Below are 19,867 nucleotides of genomic sequence, written 5' to 3'. Positions count from 1 at the left end.
GATATGATTCTTTATTTAGGGGATCCAAAGAACTCTACTAAGAGACTGTTGGAACTCATAGAGGAGTTTGGCAAAGTAGCAGGATATAAAATCAATGAACAAAAATCAACAGCCTTTGTATACACAGGCAATGCCACGGCTGAGAAAGAACTTCTAAGATCAATCCCATTCACAATAGCTACAAAAACAATCAAATACCTTGGAATAAACTTAACCAAGGACGTTAAAGATCTCTATGATGAAAACTACAAAACCTTAAAGAAAGAAATAGAAGAGGATACCAAAAATGGAGGAATCTTCCATGCTCATGGATTGGAAGAATCAACATCATCAAAATGTCCATTCTCCCAAAAGCAATTTATACATTCAATGCAATACCAATCAAGATGCCAAAGACGTTCTTCTCAGATCTGGAAAAAATGATGCTGAAATTCATATGGAGACACAGGAGACCTCGAATAGCCAAAGCAATCTTGTACAACAAAAACAAAGCCGGAGGCATCACAGTACCAGATTTCAGGGCATACTACAGGGCAGTAGTTATCAAAACAGCATGGTACTGGTATAGAAACAGATGGATAGACCAATGGAACAGAATAGAAACACCAGAAATGAACCCAAACATCTACAGCCAACTCATATTTGATCAAGGATTCAAAACCAATCCCTGGAGTAAGGACAGTCTGTTCAATAAATGGTGCTGGGAAAATTGGATTTCCACATGCAGAAGCATGAAGCAAGATCCCTACCTTTCACCTTACACAAAAATTCACTCAACTTGGATCAAAAACTTAAATCTACGACCAGACACCATCAAATTATTAGAGAGCATTGGAGAAACCCTTCAAGATATAGGCACAGGCAAAGACTTCTTGGAAAATACCCCAGATGCACAGGCAGTCAAAGCCCAAATTAACATTTGGGATTGCATCAAATTGAGAAGTTTCTGTACTGCAAAAGAAACAGTCAGGAAAGTGAATAGGAAAGCGACAGAATGGGAAAAAATATTTGCAAACTATGCAACAGATAAAGGGTTGATAACCAGAATCTACAAAGAAATCAAGAAACTCCACAACATCAAAACAAACAATCCACTGAAGAGATGGGACAAGGACCTCAACAGACATTTTTCGAAAGAGGAAATCCAAATGGCCAACAGACACATGAAAAAATGTTCAAGATCACTAGCCATCAGAGAAATGCAAATCAAAACCACAATGAGGTTTCACCTCACCCCGGTCAGAATGGCCCACATTCAGAAATCAACCAACAATAGATGCTGGAGAGGATGTGGGGAAAAAGGGACACTAACCCACTGTTGGTGGGAATCCAAACTGGTTAAGCCACTATGGAAGTCAGTCTGGAGATTTCTCAGAAACCTGAATATAACCCTACCATACAACCCAGCCATCCCACTCCTTGGAATTTACCCAAAAGAAATTAAATTGGCAAACAAAAAAACCATCTGCACATTAATGTTTATTGCAGCTCAATTCACAATAGCTAAGAGCTGGAACCAACCCAAATGCCCATCAACAGTAGACTGGATAAAGAAATTATGGGACATGTACTCTATGGAATACTATACAGCAGTCAAAAACAATGAAACCCAGTCATTTGCAACAAGATGGAGGGATCTGGAAAGCATCATGCTAAGTGAATTAAGCCAGTCCTAAAGAAACAAATATCATTTGTTTTCCCTGATCGGTGACAACTAACTGAGCACCAAAGGGTAACCTGTTGAAGTGTAATGGACACTATGAGAAATAGTGACTTGATCAGCTATGGTGCTGATTGTTGATGTACAATGTAACACTTTATCTATTTTAGTATTTTTTTTTTTTGTAAACTTTGTAATTTACACACAATTATTCTGAGGTGTCTAAATCTTAACTGAAAAGTGATCCCGGTTAAATATAAGAATGAGAAAAGGAGAGGGAGGAGATGTATAATAGGGGACATGCTCAATTGGATTTGCCCCAAATGATGAAGTTAGAAAAGTTCCAGGGGATTCCGATACAATCCCATCAAGGTGGCATGTACCAATGCCATCTCACCAGCCCAGGTGATCAATTTCAGTTCACAACTGATCACACTGATAGGCCTAAGAGTCAAAGGAATCACACAAACAAGATTAATGTCTGCTAATACTAACTGATTAAAAAAAAAAGGGGGGGTGGGGAAGAGAAGGATCCAACATGGGAAGCAGGATACACAGCAGACTCACAGAATGACAGATGTCCTAAATAGCACTCCGGCCTCAGAATCAGCCCTTAAGGCATTAGGATCTGGCTCAAGAGCCTATGAGAGTATTTTAGGCATGGAAAGCCAAGACACGCTGGGGAAAAAAAAAAAAAAAGATGAAGAAGAAGACCTAAATGAAGGATCTCAGCGAGTGTGAGCCCAGTGGAAAGAACAGGGCCATCAAAGTAGGAGGTAACTTTCTCTGAAAGGAGGAGAGAACTTTCACTTTGACTATGGCCTTGTCGGAACAGGATCGAAGTTGGCGAACCCTAAAGGCTTCCATAGCCTCGGCAACTCATGGCTAGAGCCTAGGGAGATTACTGATGCCATAAACAAGAGTGTTAAATTGTTAAATCAACATCAGGAGTCACTGTGTACTTGCGTCCCATGTGGGACCTGTCCTTAATAGGTTGTCAAAGGTTAAGTAATGATATAGCTAGTACTGAAACAGTATTTTTACACTTTGTGGTTATGTGTGGGTGCAAACTGATGAAAGCTTTGCTTAGTATATACTGAAGCGATCTCCTGTATATAAAGATAATTGAAAAAAAAAAAAACAAAAAAAAAAAACCCTTGGTTTTAAATTGGAAATTGCATAGAAAAATAATCAATCTTTTTTAAAAAAAAAAAATATCTTGCCGAATCTCAGTCATTAATGTGATGTACACTGTTATTTAATGCTATAACTAGTACTCCAACAGTATTTTTTCACTTTGTGTTGCTATGGGAGGACAAACTGTTGAAATCTATATATATACTAAACTGATTTTCTATATATAAAGAGAATTGAAAATGAATCTTGATGGGAATGGAAGGGGAGAGCGAGTGGGAGGGGGGAGGGTTCCGGGTGGGGGGGAGGTTGTGAAGGTGGAAGCCTTTGTAATCCATGAGCTGTACTTTGCAAATTTATATTCACTAAAAAAAAATAAATAAAAAAATAAAAAAAATTTATTTGAAAGGCAGAAATACAGAGAAAGAAAAAAAGAAAAAGAGATCTTCCATTGCTGGTTCATTCCCCAAATGGCTGCCACGGCCACGGCTGGGCCAGGCAGAAGCCAGGAGCCACTTCCAGGTCTCCCATGTAGGTAACAGGGGCCCAAGAACCTGGGCCATCCCCCACTCCTTCCCCAGGCCACAGCAGAGAGTTGAACTGGTAGTGGGGAAGCTGGGACTTGAACTGGAGCCCATATGGTATGTGGGCACTGCATGCGGAGGCTTAACCTTCTAAGACAGAGAACTGCTTCCTCCAGCCCCAGGCTTTTAGTTTCTAAAATGCTGATTCAAACTGTTCAAATTTTATTCTTGTCTGTAAACATGTAATTTCCCAAATTACGTTATATTTGAGAATGTATATATTGGAGTATTCTAAAATACAAGTAGTCCAAGATGCCCAACTGTAAGCGCTTGTTTACAATGGAGAAGTGGTAAATATACCCACTCACATTTCAACTTACCTCAGCTGCTTTGGCTTGCATACGTTTTCTTTCCTTTTCTTCTTCATGGAGTTTCGCTTCCAACTCTTGCATTTTTTTCTAGTGTTCCAAAAAGGGATAACAGTCAAAGTCTTAGGCATGTTGTTGTAAAATTTTAATACAGTAACAGCAACATATTATAAATTTGTGTAAAATTAAGTTTTTAGTTCACTCTAGTAATGGCACCATGCTTAACAACATCCATAACACTTTCCTGGGTGATTAGTGTTACTCATTTCTAAAGGCAGATGAACAGGATTATGGGTAAAGTCTATATCATCAAAGAATATGTTTTCATATGAAGGTAAATAGGTTACATGGAGGTTTAATCTGGAACTTTACTTCACAGAATTGAAAACCTCCTCCAAGTGAAACAAACTAAAATTAGTTCTGAGAACAATGTAAACCAAGTGATACAAGCCTTAATGATATTCTAAATGTGAACCTTCTCATCAAGTTTGTTCTTTTCAAAAACTCCTACTCATATCTTTGCAATAAGATCACCTTTACTGCTATCTTCGGTGACATAAAATAATATTAAAATCATTATTAAGCATAAATGAGTAAACTATATATTCACTCACTTCTGCAAGGGCCTGCATTGTAGTAAGTTTGTTATACTCCTGTTCAAGTAGATCCAATTTCTCCAGTTGGCTCTGAACATGTGTTTGATCATGTTGTCGTTCTCTTTCTAGGGAAACCTGGAAATAATATTAAATACAAGTATAAAAATCTGACAATCAAAATAGTGAAAAACAAGTAACACTGAGTATATTTTAGAATATACTGTATGCTATCTGCCCGGCCTTATATAGAACTTAAATAGAGAGAGAAGTTCTAGAAAACCAACAATAAAATGAAACTATGGAGGCATTACTAAATGATTTAAGTGGATTACTGGTCTTATCATATAGCATTTTATATAAGGTATGGTTTTACACGGCAAGTTATCTTTATGCTGAGGGATGGCAGACACTTATTGGACATACAGGCTGTTCACACAAACATTTTCTATTTGTCTGGTCCTCTTAAGTATTTCATCTCTTCATCAGGGCAAAAATTACTAGTTTTAACATTTCCTTTGATTTCTATGTAAACAAAATTACTTTTATACTTTTTCCCTCCACGTTCACCAAAGATGTGAAAAACAACAGCCTTCTATATTGACTTAAGGCTTGACAATCATATGATAAGCCAGTAAGCTAGCAGAAATACACTAATGTAGAATATAAGAAACTGAAGTCTTCTGGTAAAAAGCCAAAATACTAAGTATCTGAACTGACAGTGTATGCTCCTATTTAAGTCTATACTATCTACTTTAGGTTTCACACTATAAGAAATATGAATATGACAAAGCAACAGAAAGCAATAATTTTATCATGAATTTTTGTAAACTAATTCTCTTCTATCTACCTTAATGGATATTTGTAATTTTTAAAGACTACATTAGCTTAATAAATGGCACATACCATGATTTGAGTATAGAAGCCATTTTTATCAAACTATGATTAGCAAAGGTTCTAATTTACTGATGAGCTGCTTGTGTTGTAGGACAGTGGGTTAAGCCGTTGTCTGTAATGGTGACATCTCACCACAAGTGTCCTGACTAGCCACTGTACCACAATGCTGCTCCAATTTTCCATAAATTTTTCAAAGTAGCCTCATGAGATAGACAGGAACATGATATAAAAACCCAGGCAGGTGGATTCCAAGATGGGTGAAGAGGAAAAGACATGCTGCTTCTGACCAGAGGAAAATAGAAGAAAACTGGAGAAGTGCATTCCCAGGGATAGAGTTGGAGAGCAGTTTGTGGTAGAAACTTTTTGAAGAGGAACCTGTGGAACAGCATGGAAGGTGCAGACACACAGCGGCAACCAGGGACACTCCAGCATCTCAGACTGACAGGACAGCAGACGACAGTGTCCTAAGTTACTGGTGTTACTACCTGAGGGATTATCTCGTAGACGACACTGACTTTGACTCAGACCTCCAGGGGTTAGGGTACACACCTAATCCAGTGAAAGAAATGCATATCTCTTTCCCCTCATCCTCCCACTAAAGTGCCCAGCAACTGGCAGGAGAAAGCACCCTTTTGATGCCAGTAGAGGCTATGGCAGCTTCATGGGCTTGTGTGAGCAAGCAATTTTACCAGAGGGATAAAGCCACATTCCCCACTGACTTTGAGTCTACTGGGAGGGTTGGCCAAGGGCTGTGCACCCATGTAGGACTATAAGGTGCCCCTACCTTCAACATATCATAGCTCACAGTGCCAAGATAGAGCACCCGCAAGCAGCTGGCTCTAAGAATGTCTCTAGTCTCTCTGTGGATGGGGCAGGCTCACAGGGCTGAGTGGATCCTCTGTACCCCATGACTATGGGAACCTTGAGTGCTGAGACGGTGGGAACTCTGTGACTGAATGACAGGGTGCAGGGTGTAAATGGGTCTCTGGGCAATCTGGACAATCAGAGGCTCAGGACTCCCTGCATGGGGTGGGTCACAGCAGAGGGTTTCTTGCTCTGGGGACCACACAGTTCCTTTCTGTGCATGGATGTGGGTTGTAGACACTGTGGGCTAACCCCAGTCATTGATTACCTTGGAAGAGAGGAGGTGAGGCTGTGATTACACCAATAAGAGTAATCATACTCTTTCCCTTGCTGACAACAGACATCTACCAAGGCCAATGTGGGTGTCACCCTGGATTCTCACCCACACCCAGCACATACTTCAGAGGAATTCACTGAAGGAACAGAACTCCACTAAGCCACAGAGGCGCTGTTCAAAAATATAACTCATTAGAGAAAAAAAACCAACAAATATTTCCACAAATAAATAAAAATAGAGAAACACAAGAAAACGAAAGACAACATGACTCCCCAAAAGCAATCAAACACTTGAATATTAGAATCTGAAGATGAAGACAATGATAAGATGCCTGAAAGAAATTCCAAAAGAATGATCATGGGATTACTCAGAAGCAGTAAGAAGCGAATCTGTGAATTAAATCCATACATAACATGAATGAAAAATTCTCCTGAGAGAGAGAGAGAGAGAGATTTGAAGAGAAATCAAACTCAAATACTAGAAATGAAGAATTTTATTTGTCAAGTAAAAAATACAGTGGAAAGCCTTAATTACAGATTTAGTGATGCAGAGGAAAGAATATCTGAGCTACAAGACAAATCTTTGGAAATATCTCAGTTAGTCCAAAAACAGGGGAAGAAATTAGAAAAATGTAAAAAAAGTTTGGAGATTTATAGGATACTACCAAACAACCCAACATACAGGTCTTAGGAGTTCCTAAAGGTGTGGAAAGACAATAGATAGAAGGCCTGTCAGTGAAATAACAGAAAGCTTCCCTAATTTGCAGAAAGATGGGGAGATCCAAACAGGAAGCATACAGAACTAATAGGCATGACCAGAAAAGATCTTCACCATGACACACTTTAGTCAAACTTTCAACAGTAAAACATAAAGAGAAGATTCTCAAATGTGAACTAGAGAAATACCAGGTTACCTTCACTGAATCCCCAATTATAAATCCCCAGCTGATTTCTCATCAGAAACCCTACAGGCTAGGAGAGAATAGCCAGTCCAAGCCTTAAAAAAAGACTTGTCAACCCAGAATTTTATACCCCACAAAGCTCTCATTTATGAATGAAGGTGAAATGAAGATGCCCCATAAAAAACAGAAATTGAATTTGTCACCACTCTTCCAGCACTGCAAACAATGCTTAAAGATGTGCTACTCACAGAAAAACATAAAGATAGCCATCTTCATGAAAGAATGGGAAGGAAGAAAATCTCCTAGTAAAAGTAGAAAGGAAATCCAAAGCAAACAACAGGAATATTTACAGAACAATGGCAGGGTAATGTCCTTTCTTATCAATAATAACCCTGAATGTAAATGGCCTAAATTATCCAATTAAAAGGAACAGACTAGCTGAATGAATTAAAAAGGAACCATCTATTTAAAGCCTGCAAGAAACATACCTCACCAAAAGATATACACATAGCAAAAGTCAAAGGATGGAAAAAATATTCCATGTTAACTAATACAAAGCCAAAAGAATGAGTAGCTATCCTGAGATTAGACAAAATAAACTTTAACACAAAGCTGTTATGAGACAAAGAAGGGCATTATGTAATGATGAAAGATCAATTCAATGGGAAGATGTGACTATAAAAAATGTACCCAAATGCCAGGGCACCTGACTGTTTAAAACAAATGTTAGAGGTCGGCACTATGGCATACTGGCCTAGGCCTCTGCCTGCTGTGCCAACATCCCATTTAGGCTCTGGTTCATGTCCCGGATGCTCCTCTTCTGACCCAGCTCTTTGCTTATGGCCTTGGAAAGCAGTGGAATATAGCCCAAGTGATTGGGCCCCTGCACCACATAAAGAGACCTGGAAGAAGCAGGTTCCCAAGGAATTGGGCCATCCTCAACTGCTTTCCCAGGCCACAGCAGAGAGCTAGATTGGAAGTGGAGCAGCAGGACACAAACCAGTGCCTACACGGGATGTTGGCATTGCAGGCAGTTGCTTTACCTGCTATACTACAGCGCCAGCCACTCACCATCCCACTTTCATCAATGGACTGATCAATTATACAGAAAACCAACAAACAGACCTAATCTACACTATGGACCAAATGGACCTTACTGATATCTACAGAACATTTCATTCCACAGTTGAAAAATACACATTCTTTTCATCAGTGTAAGTTTCTCTAGGATAGAACATATGCTAGGCCATAAAGCAAGTCAGCAAATTTAAAAAAAACTAAAATCATACCATCTATCTTTTCCGGCCACCATGGAATGAAGCTGGAAATGAACAATCTAAAAGGCTCTAGAAACTATGCAAAAACCGGCAAACTGAACAACATGCTCCTTAATTAACAGTGGGTCATTAGTAAACCAATGAAGATGACAATACAGCATATCAAAACTTACAGAATACAGAAAAAGCAGTATTAAGAGGGAAATTTATAGCAGTTAGAGTCCAAATCAAGAAACTGGAAAGGTAAATTTAAATGAGCTATCAATGCATTGTAAAGACATAGAAAAAAAAACAACAGGAGGAGGACAGAGGCTGAAGAGCGCGCGCGGGAGCGAGGGGCCCTGAGACAGGAAGAGCTATCAGTAGACACTGAGAGAGGTAGGCAAAGGAAGAAAGAAGTCCAGCCTCAGGAAAAGACTCAAGAAAAAAACTGCAGAGGAAACGCTTCCGGATCTAGTGGATGTGACACAGAGGACTTACAGGGAGCCCACCGCGTGGAAAACCAACCGAGACGAGCCGAGCGACGGGAGACGAGCCAGAGCCACAGAACCTCGCCAGCGCGGGAACGGAGGAGGGTAAGACAAAGACCTCAGAAACCCGAGACATTGGGGGGGCGGGGGGGGGACGACAGAGGCCTCTCCCTTCACTCACCAAACAAAACAAAGAGCACCGCGATTTTACATATGTAAAACGCAGCCAAACTCAGTAACTTTAGCGAAACTGGAGAACACATTGAGGCCTACATAAACTCTGTGTGTGGTCCCAGGGGTAGATCAAACCAATACTCACAGAGGCCAGATTTCAACTACCCTCAACTCCACTCCCAACTGAGTCAAAAAAAAAAAAAAAAAGAGAGCGATCCAGCAAGGAGCAAGGGAGTGAGCAATCTGGGAGAGTCGCTCTTTGCACAGCCTTAAACCTGAAGAATCAAGCATAGCTCTCTGGTCACACCCATCACAGCCCCTAAGGTTCCAACAAAGCAGACAGCTCACTTAGAGGCATAGTATAACGAGGAAAAAAAAAACACCACAGCAAAAAAAAAAAAAAAAAAAAACAAAAACAAAACCACACCATAAATTATCTCCAACATGCCAAACAACAAACATAGAAGCCCAGGTAACAAGAGCAAAGAAGACACTATGAAGCCCCCAAGTGAACAAGACACCCCAATGCAAGATTATGAAGATGAAGAGATAGAGGGAATGCAAGAAGCAGATCTCAAAAAATTGATAAGAACATTAAGAAGTTCTCAAAAACAAATTCTTGAACAACAGAAATCCTTAATGGACAAGATAGAAAATCTCTCCCGTGAAAATGAAATATTAAGGAGGAATCAAAATGAAATGAAAAAACTAGTAGAACAGGAAACTGTGATAGTGACAAAAAACCACAATGAAATGAAGAACTCAATAGATCAAATGACAAACACATTAGAGAGCCTTAAAAAACAGAATGGGTGAAGCAGAAGAGAGAATATCGGAATTAGAAGACAGAGAACAGGAAAGGAAACAGTCAAATCAAAGAAAAGAAGAAGAAATCAGAAATCTAAAAAATACTGTCAGGAATCTACAGGATACTCTTAAAAAACCCAACATTCGGGTTCTAGGAGTTCCTGAAGGTATGGAAAGGGAGAAAGGATTAGAAGGCCTTTTTAGTGAGATACTAGCAGAAAATTTCCCAGGTTTGGAGAAGGACAGAGACATCCTAGTACAGGAAGCTCATAGAACCCCTAATAAACATGATCAAAAGAGATCCTCACCATGACACGTTGTAATCAAACTCACCACAGTGAAACATAAAGAAAAGATCTTAAAATGTGCAAGAGAGAAACATCAGACCACTCTCAGAGGATCTCCAATTAGACTCACAGCTGACTTCTCATCAGAAACCCTACAAGCCAGGAGAGAATGGCGAGATATAGCCCAGGTACTAAGAGAGAAAAACTGCCAGCCCAGAATATTATATCCTGCAAAGCTCTCATTTGTGAATGAAGGTGAAATAAAGACCTTTCACAGCAAACAGAAATTGAAAGAATTCGTCGCCACTCGTCCAGCCCTGCAAAAGATGCTTAAAGATGTGTTACATACAGAAACACAGAAACACGGTCACCAATATGAAAGAAGGTAAAGGAAGGAAACCTCACAGCAAAAGATCACAGGAATCTCAAACCAGATATTAGAAAATATCTTTGGCAAATGACAGGGCAAAGTTACTCCTTCTCAATAGTCACAATGAATGTTAATGGCTTGAACTGTCCAGTTAAAAGACACCGATTGGCTGATTGGGTTATAGAACAAAACCCATCTTTTTGCTGATTACAAGAAACTCATCTTTCCAACAATGATCCATACAGACTGAAAGTGAAAGGCTGGAAAAAGATATACCATGCCAAGAGAAATGAAAAAAGAGCGGGCGTAGCCATCTTAATATCGGACAACATAAACTTTACCACAAAAACTGTCGGGTAGACAAAGAGGGGCACTATTTAATGATTAAGGGATCCATTCAACAGGAAGATAAAACAATTATCAATGTATATGCACCTAATCACAGGGCACCAGCTTATTTAAAAGACTTGTTAAGGGAATTAAAGGGAGACTTAGACCCCAATACAATAGTACTGAGGGACTTCAATACTCCACTCTCAGAGATAGACAGATCAACAGGACAGAAGATCAACAAGGAGACAGCAGATTTAAATGACACTATAGCCCAAATGGATCTAACAGATATCTACAGAACATTTCATCCTATATCTAAGGACTTTACATTCTTCTCAGCAGTACATGGAACCTTCTCTAGGATTGACCACATACTAGGCCATAAAGCAAGTCTCAGCAAATTCAAAAGAATTAGAATCATACCATGCAACTTCTCAGACCACAAAGGAATGAAGTTGGAAATTAGCAACTCGGGAATCCCCAGAGCACGTGCAAACACATGGAAATATAACAACATGCTCCTGAATGAACAATGGGTCATAGAAGAAATTAAAAGAGAAATCAAAAATTTTCTGGAAGTAAATGAGGATAACAGCACAACATACCAAAACCTATGGGATACAACAAAAGCAGTGTTAAGAGGAAAGTTTATATCAATAGGTGCCTACATCAAGAAATTGGAGAGGCACCAAATAGATGAGCTTTCAAGTCATCTCAAGGATCTAGAAAATCTGCAGCAAACCAAACCCAAACCCAGTAGAAGAATGGAAATAATTAAAATCAAAGAAAAAATCAACAGGATTGAATCCAAAAAAACATTACAAAAAATCAGCCAAACGAGGAGGTGGTTTTTTGAAAAAATAAACAAAATTGACACCCCACTGGCCCAACTAACTAAAAAAAGAAGAGAAAAGACCCAAATCAATAGGATCAGAGATGAAAAAGGAAACATAACAACAGACACCACAGAAATAAAAAGAACCATCAGAAATTACTACAAGGACTTGTATGCCAGCAAACAGGGAAATCTATCAGAAATGGATAGATTCTTGGACACATACAACCTACCTAAATTGAGCCAGGAAGACATAGAAAACCTAAACAGACCCATAACTAACACAGAAATTGAAACAGTAATAAAGGCCCTCCCAAAAAAGAAAAGCCCAGGGCCAGATGGATTCACGGCTGAGTTCTACCAGACATTTAGAGAAGAACTAACTCCAATTCTTCTCAAACTATTCAGGGCAATCGAAAAAGAAGGAATCCTCCCAAACTCTTTCTATGAAGCCAGCATCACCTTAATTCCTAAGCCAGAAAAAGATGCAGCATTGAAAGAGAATTACAGACCAATATCCCTGATGAACATAGATGCAAAAATACTCAATAAAATTCTGGCCAATAGAATGCAACATCACATTAGAAAGATCATCCACCCAGACCAAGTGGGATTTATCCCTGGTATGCAGGGATGGTTCAGTGTTCGCAAAACAATCAACGTGATACACCACATTAACAGACTGCAGAAGAAAAACCATATGATTCTCTTAATAGACGCAGAGAAAGCATTTGATAAAATACAACACCCTTTCATGATGAAAACCCTAGGCAAACTGGGTATAAAAGGCACATTCCTCAATACAATCAAAGCAATATATGAAAAACCTACGGCCAGTATCCTATTGAACGGGGAAAAGTTGGAAGCATTTCCGCTGAGATCTGGTAGCAGACAGGGATGCCCACTCTCACCACTGCTCTTCAATATAGTTCTGGAAGTCTTAGCCAGTGCTATTAGGCAAGAAAAAGAAATTAAAGGGATACAAATCGGGAAGGAAGAACTCAAACTATCCCTCTTTGCAGACGATATGATTCTTTATTTAGGGGATCCAAAGAACTCTACTAAGAGACTGTTGGAACTCATAGAGGAGTTTGGCAAAGTAGCAGGATATAAAATCAATGAACAAAAATCAACAGCCTTTGTATACACAGGCAATGCCACGGCTGAGAAAGAACTTCTAAGATCAATCCCATTCACAATAGCTACAAAAACAATCAAATACCTTGGAATAAACTTAACCAAGGACGTTAAAGATCTCTATGATGAAAACTACAAAACCTTAAAGAAAGAAATAGAAGAGGATACCAAAAATGGAGGAATCTTCCATGCTCATGGATTGGAAGAATCAACATCATCAAAATGTCCATTCTCCCAAAAGCAATTTATACATTCAATGCAATACCAATCAAGATGCCAAAGACGTTCTTCTCAGATCTGGAAAAAATGATGCTGAAATTCATATGGAGACACAGGAGACCTCGAATAGCCAAAGCAATCTTGTACAACAAAAACAAAGCCGGAGGCATCACAGTACCAGATTTCAGGGCATACTACAGGGCAGTAGTTATCAAAACAGCATGGTACTGGTATAGAAACAGATGGATAGACCAATGGAACAGAATAGAAACACCAGAAATGAACCCAAACATCTACAGCCAACTTATATTTGATCAAAGATCCAAAACCAATCCCTGGAATAAGGACAGTCTATTCAATAAATGGTGCTGGGAAATTGGATTTCCATGTGCAGAAGCTTGAAGCAAGACCCATACCTTTCACCTTACACAAAAATTCACTCAACGTGGATTAAAGACTTAAATCTACAACCCGAAACCATCAAATTATTAGAGAGCATTGGAGAAACCCTTCAAGATATAGGCACAGGCAAAGACTTCTTGGAAAAGACCCCAGGAGCACAGGCAGTCAAAGCCCAAATTAACATTTGGGATTGCATCAAATTGAGAAGTTTCTGTACTTCAAAAGAAACAGTCAGGAAAGTGAAGAGGCAACCGACAGAATGGGAAAAAATATTTGCAAACTATACTACAGATAAAGGGTTGATAACCAGAATCTATAAAGAAATCAAGAAAATCCACAACAACAGAACAAACAACCCACTGAAGAGTTGGGCCAAGGACCTCAATAGACATTTTTCAAAAGAGGAAATCCAAATGGCCAACAGACACATGAAAAAATGTTCAAGATCACTAGCAATCAGAGAAATGCAAATCAAAACCACAATGAGGTTTCACCTCACCCCGGTCAGAATGGCCCACATTCAGAAATCAACCAACAATAGATGCTGGAGAGGATGTGGGGAAAAAGGGACACTAACCCACTGTTGGTGGGAATCCAAACTGGTTAAGCCACTATGGAAGTCAGTCTGGAGATTCTTCAGAAACCTGAACATAACCCTACCATACAACCCAGCCATCCCACTCCTTGGAATTTACCCAAAGGAAATTAATTTGGCTAATAAAAAAGCCATCTGCACCTTAATGTTTATTGCAGCTCAATTCACAATAGCTAAGAGCTGGAACCAACCCAAATGCCCATCAACAGTAGACTGGATAAAGAAATTATGGGACATGTACTCCATAGAATACTATACAGCAGTAAGGAACAATGAAACCCAGTCATTTGCAACAAAATGGAGGAATCTGGAAAGCATCATGCTGAGTGAATTAAGCCAGTCCCAAAGAGACAAATATCATTTGTTTTCCCTGATCGGTGACAACTGAGCACCAAAGGGGAAACCTGTTGAAGTGAAATGGACACTATAAGAAACAATGACCTGTTCAGCTTTTGTCCTGACTCTAGATGTACAATGTAATACTTTATCCTTTTTAGTATTTGTTGTTGTTGTTGTTGTTCTAGTACTAGTGGTTGAACTCTATAATTAACACACAATTATTCTTAGGTGTTTAAATTTTAACTGAAAAGTGATCCCTGTTAAATTTCAGAGTGGAAAAAGAGAGGGAGGAGATGCACAATTTGGGACATGCACAATCAGTCTTGCCCCAAATGATGGAGTTAGAAATGTGCCAGGGGATTCAATACAATCCCATCAAGGTGGCATGTACCAATGCCATCTCACTAGTCCAAGTGATCAATTTCAGCTCACAATTGATGGCTCGGACAGGTCTAAGAGTCAAAGGGATCACACAAACCAGACAAGTGTCTGCTAATACTAACTGATAGAATCAAAAAGGGAGAGAAAGATCCAGCATGGGAAGTGGGAGACACAGCAGACTCATAGAAAGGCAGATGTCCTCAATAGCACTCTGGCCTCAGAATCAGCCCTTAAGGCATTCGGATATGGCTGAAGAGCCCATGAGAGTATTTTAAGAATGGAAAGCCAAGATACCATGGAAAAGAAAAAAAGAAGAAGACCTAAATGAAAGATCTCTGTTAGTGAGATCCCAGTGGAAAGAACGGGGCCATCAAAGAAGGAGGTACCTTTCTCTGAAGGGAGGAGAGAACTTCCACTATGACTGTGACCCTATTGGAATAAGATCAAAGTCAGCGAACCCTAAAGGCTTCCAAAGCCTTGGCAACTCATGACTAGAGCCTAGGGAGATTACTGACGCCAAGAACAGGAGTGTCAAATTGTTAAGTCAGCAAAGGAGTCACTGTGTACTTACATCCCATGTGGGATCTGTCCTTAATGTGTTGTCTAATGTGCAGTGATGCTATAACTAGTACTGAAACAGTATTTTTACACTTTGTGTTTCTGCGTGGGTACAAACTGATGAGATCTTTACTAATTATATACTGAATCGATCTTCTGTATATAAAGATAATTGGAAATGAAAAAAAAAAAAACCTGGTGTTAAATTGGAAATGGCATAGAAAATTAATTAATTTTTAAAAAAATATTATGTAGGATCTCTGTCTTTAATGTGCTGTACATTCTTATTTAATGCTATAACTAGTACTCCAACAGTATTTTTTTTTTTCACTTTGTGTTGCTATATGGGGGCAAACTGTTGAAATTGTTACCTAATTTATACTAAACTGATCTTTTGTATATAAAGAGAATTGAAAATGAATCATGATGTGATTGGAAGGGGAGAGGGAGTGGGAAAGGGGAGGGTTGTGGGTGGGAGGGCAGTTTTGGGAGGGGGAAGCCATTGTAACCCATAAGCTGTACTTTGGAAATTTATATTCATTAAATAAAAAAAAAAAAAAAACTAAAAAAAAAAAAAAAAAAAGAAACAAAGTTTACATTAAAAAAAAAAAAGAAAAAAAATCTACAAATCAAACCCAAAATTAGGAGGAGGAAAGAAAATATTTAACATTAGAGAAGAAATAAAGAAAATTGGAACAATGACAAAATAATACAAAAGATCAGTAAAATGAAGAACTGGTTTTACGAAAGAATAAAATTAATACAACATTGGCCCAACAACAAAAAACATGGAGAAGACCCAAATCCATAAAATTAGAGATGAAAAAAGAGATGTAACAACAGATATCAGAAATCATAAAAAAAAAAATCCTCAGGAATAACTACAGCTGTTCACCAACAAATTGGAAAATCTAGAAGAAATTGATAGATTCTTGGACACATGCAATCCATGTGTCCATGCCAAAACTGAGGCATAAAGACAATACAGAACCTCAACAGTTCAATAACCGTGGTGGGAACTGAATCAATAATAAAGACCCTTCCAACAAAGAAAAGTCCAATACCAGAAGGCTTCCCTGCTGAACTGTATCAGACTTTAAAACAACTAATTATGATTCTTCTCAAATTATTCAAAACAATTGAAAGGGAGGGATCCTCCCAAACTCCTTCTATATGGCATCACCTTAAAACCAAGCAGAAAGAGATACAAGAGAGAGAACTATAAATCAGTATCACTGATGAACATAGATGCAAAAGTCCTCAACAAAATACTAGTTAACTGAATCCAACAAACAACAGAAGGATCATTTACCTGGACCAAGTAGGATTTAGCTCTGCTGTGCAGGGATGGTTCAAAATATGCAAATCAATAAATGTGATGCATCACATTAACAAACTGAAGAAAAACCACATGATTATTTCTATAGATGCAGAGAAAGCATTTGATAAAACACAATATCCTTTCATAATAAAAACCTTAAGCAAATTGGGTATACAAGGAACATTGCTCAACACAAGGCAATATACAACAAACCCACTGCCACCATCAATTGAATGGGGAAAAGTTGGAAGCATTTCTACTAAGATCCATAAACAAACAAGGATTCCCACTTTCACTATTACTATTTTTATTTATTTATTTGAAATGCAGAGCTACAGAGAAGCAGAGGCAGAGAGAGAGAGGTCTTCCATCTGCTGGTACTCTCCACAGATGGCTAAAATGGCTGGAGCTGTGCCAATCCAAAGCCAGGAGGTGAGAGCTTCCTCTGGGTCTCCCATGTGGGTGTAGGGGCCCAAGGACTCGGGCCATCTTACAGTGCTTTCCAAGGTCATAGCAGAGAGCTAGATTGGAAGTGGAGCAGCTGGGACTTGAGCCGGTGTCGATATGGGATACTGGCACTGCAGGCAGCAGATTTAACCCTCTAAAACAGCACAGGCCCCCACTATTACTATTCAATATAGTCCTGGAAGTTTTAGCCACAGCCAGTAGGTAAGAAAAAGAAACCAAAGGGATACAAATTGGAAAGCAGGAAGCCAAGTTATCCCTGTTTGCAGATGACATGATTCTACATGTAGGGGAACTAAAGGAGTACACTAAGAGACTAAAAAAAATAAATTTAAATAAATTTAACCGAGGTCAAAGTGCTATACAATGAAAGCTACAAAGTTTAAAAAAAAAAAAAAGATACGAAAAATGAAAAATCTTCCATATTCATGGACTAGAAGAACTGATATCATCAAAATGTCCCTACTACCAAAAGTACTTATAGATTCAATGTGATCCCAGTCAAAATACCTGCGACATTCTTCACAGATCTACAAAAAATAATGCTAAAATTCATATGGAAACACAAAAGAACCTGCATAGCTAAAGCAATCTTATACAACAAAAAGAGGCACCACAATACCAGATTTCAAAACATACTGCAAGGCAGTTATAGATCAAAGCGGCCTGGCATTGGCACAATATAGACATGTAGACCAACAGAACAGAATAGATTCCCCAGAATTCAACACACCTGCAACAAACTAAAGTTTGACAATGGAGCTATTGTGAATGGGACTGATCTTAGAAGTTCTTTCTCAGCCAAGGCATCGTCTGTGTATACAAAGGCTATTGATTTTTGCAACTTTACCAAACTCTCATTGAAAGAAATAATGAATGACTAATTAAAACTGTATATGGGTGAAATGATTTTTCCATTCAATTATTGTTTATAGTCATTGTTTGTATTTCCACTAAACTAGGGTCATTTTGCTTTTTACTTGTTAAAATTCCTATTTGGTGAATTATTAAGCCTTTCTTTTTATTTTTTTGGATAGGCAGAGTAGACAGTGAGAGAGACAGACTGAGACAAAGGTCTTCCTTTTCCATTGGTTTACCCCTCAATGGCCGCTGTGGCCGGTGTGCGGCAGCTGGCGCACCACACTGATTTGAAGCCAGGAGCTATGCGGATGCAGGGATCAAGCACTTGGGCCGTCCTCCACTGCACTCCTGGGGCCACTGTAAATTTAAAATATTATCTCAAAAACTAAGAAAAAGAAAGATAGAAGGAATGAAGGTGGGAGGGAGGGAATTCCTAGACTTGTATCTATAAAACATAACGAATTTGTTACAATTAAATAAAAAATGAGAAACAAAAACAAAAACACCAAAGCAATGTATAATCCGCAATGACTTAATACCAACCAAGTATATAAAACCTAGAACTGAACTAGAACCAGTGAAACCCATCAAACTTCAGCAAAAGCAAATCCACAACCAGCTTTTAAGACTGAACACACATTATAAAACATACGGAATTTCCAAGACAAAACAACTCTAAAGAATAAGTTCACAATTATAAATAAGCTCCCATAAAGAAACAAACTGCCGTAAGGGAGAATTAGTAGATTAACACTTTGAAAACCTTAATTATCCTTTAAAAAAATTGAGAATTCTTTATAGTCATGAAAGAGATAAAAGGTACAAAAATCTTATGAGTAATGATACACTAAAAATAATAAAAACAAGTGGGCAGAAAAAGAACCAACTGAAAACAAAAATATATAGTAACTGAAATAAATTCAATGGCACAGTGCAGAGAATCTGTAATATGTGAGGAAATCACTGAGACGTCCTCTCAGATATTCTTGCATGATTGGCTAATTATTTTTCAAATCTAATCTCTCTAACCAGCACTAAAAACTGACCGAAGGTAGGAAGCATGACATATTTCACTTTAACACTGTAGGACATTAAGCATAATAATATCAAGGAAACAAACATTCACATTTTACATAAAAAGTTAATACGTCCAGCAACTGTACTTATGATGAATTCAAATTCTTAACAGGAAAAGGAGGGATACTTTAAAAAGTACATTCAAAACTGCTATTGTGAATGACCTCTCAAAAATGTGCAGCTTACTTAACTGCAAAGAAATCTGGTGTAACCAAGCAGAAAAATACTTTGATAAAGCAAGTTATTGAGTTTTACTAAGTAAAAAAAGCTATCAAATCTGCTACTCTTAAAAAATTTTAAGAGGTAAATAGGTGTATGACTGTTTATATTTTTTTTTCTTTAAAAGATTTTATTTATTTGGCAGGCAGAGTTACAGAGAGAGAGAGAGAGAGAGAGAGAGAAAGGTCTTCCTTCTGTTGGTTGGGAAGAGGAGCAACCAGGACCAGATCCGGCGCCCATATGGGATGCCGACACCACAGGCTCCAGCCCGTTTGACTTTTTATAAGGTAGTCTCAAAGAAGTGAATTTGACTTCAAAATAGCCCACAACTAAGTGTGTATTTCCCAATTTAATTAAGTCTATCAAATATAATGATGAAGGAAAGCCAATAATCAACCCCTCAGATACCATAATTGATCTCACAAGTTTCAGTTCTCAGCTATTAAAATAGCATCGTTAGGGGCAGGCGCCATGGCTCACTTGGCTAATCCTCCACCTGCGGCGCCAGCATCCTATATGGGC

General features: G+C 38.6%; 1 protein-coding gene across 2 annotated transcripts in view; it reads right to left on the bottom strand.

Annotated features, from left to right (window-relative positions):
- Positions 1-19,867, bottom strand: part of CEP57 (centrosomal protein 57) — a 69,890-nt gene that overhangs the window by 25,235 nt on the left and 24,788 nt on the right. For both annotated transcript variants that reach the window (XM_062196903.1, XM_062196902.1), the window contains exons 5-6: positions 4,301-4,417; positions 3,699-3,776 (exon numbers count right to left, since the gene is read on the bottom strand). In XM_062196903.1, the coding sequence (XP_062052887.1) occupies positions 3,699-3,776; positions 4,301-4,417 (195 nt within the window). The remainder of the gene's footprint in view (positions 1-3,698; positions 3,777-4,300; positions 4,418-19,867) is intronic.

This window comes from Lepus europaeus, chromosome 7, assembly GCF_033115175.1.
Source record: "Lepus europaeus isolate LE1 chromosome 7, mLepTim1.pri, whole genome shotgun sequence".
NCBI classification, from domain to species: domain Eukaryota; kingdom Metazoa; phylum Chordata; class Mammalia; order Lagomorpha; family Leporidae; genus Lepus; species Lepus europaeus.
This window is presented reverse-complemented; position numbering and strand designations above follow the sequence as displayed.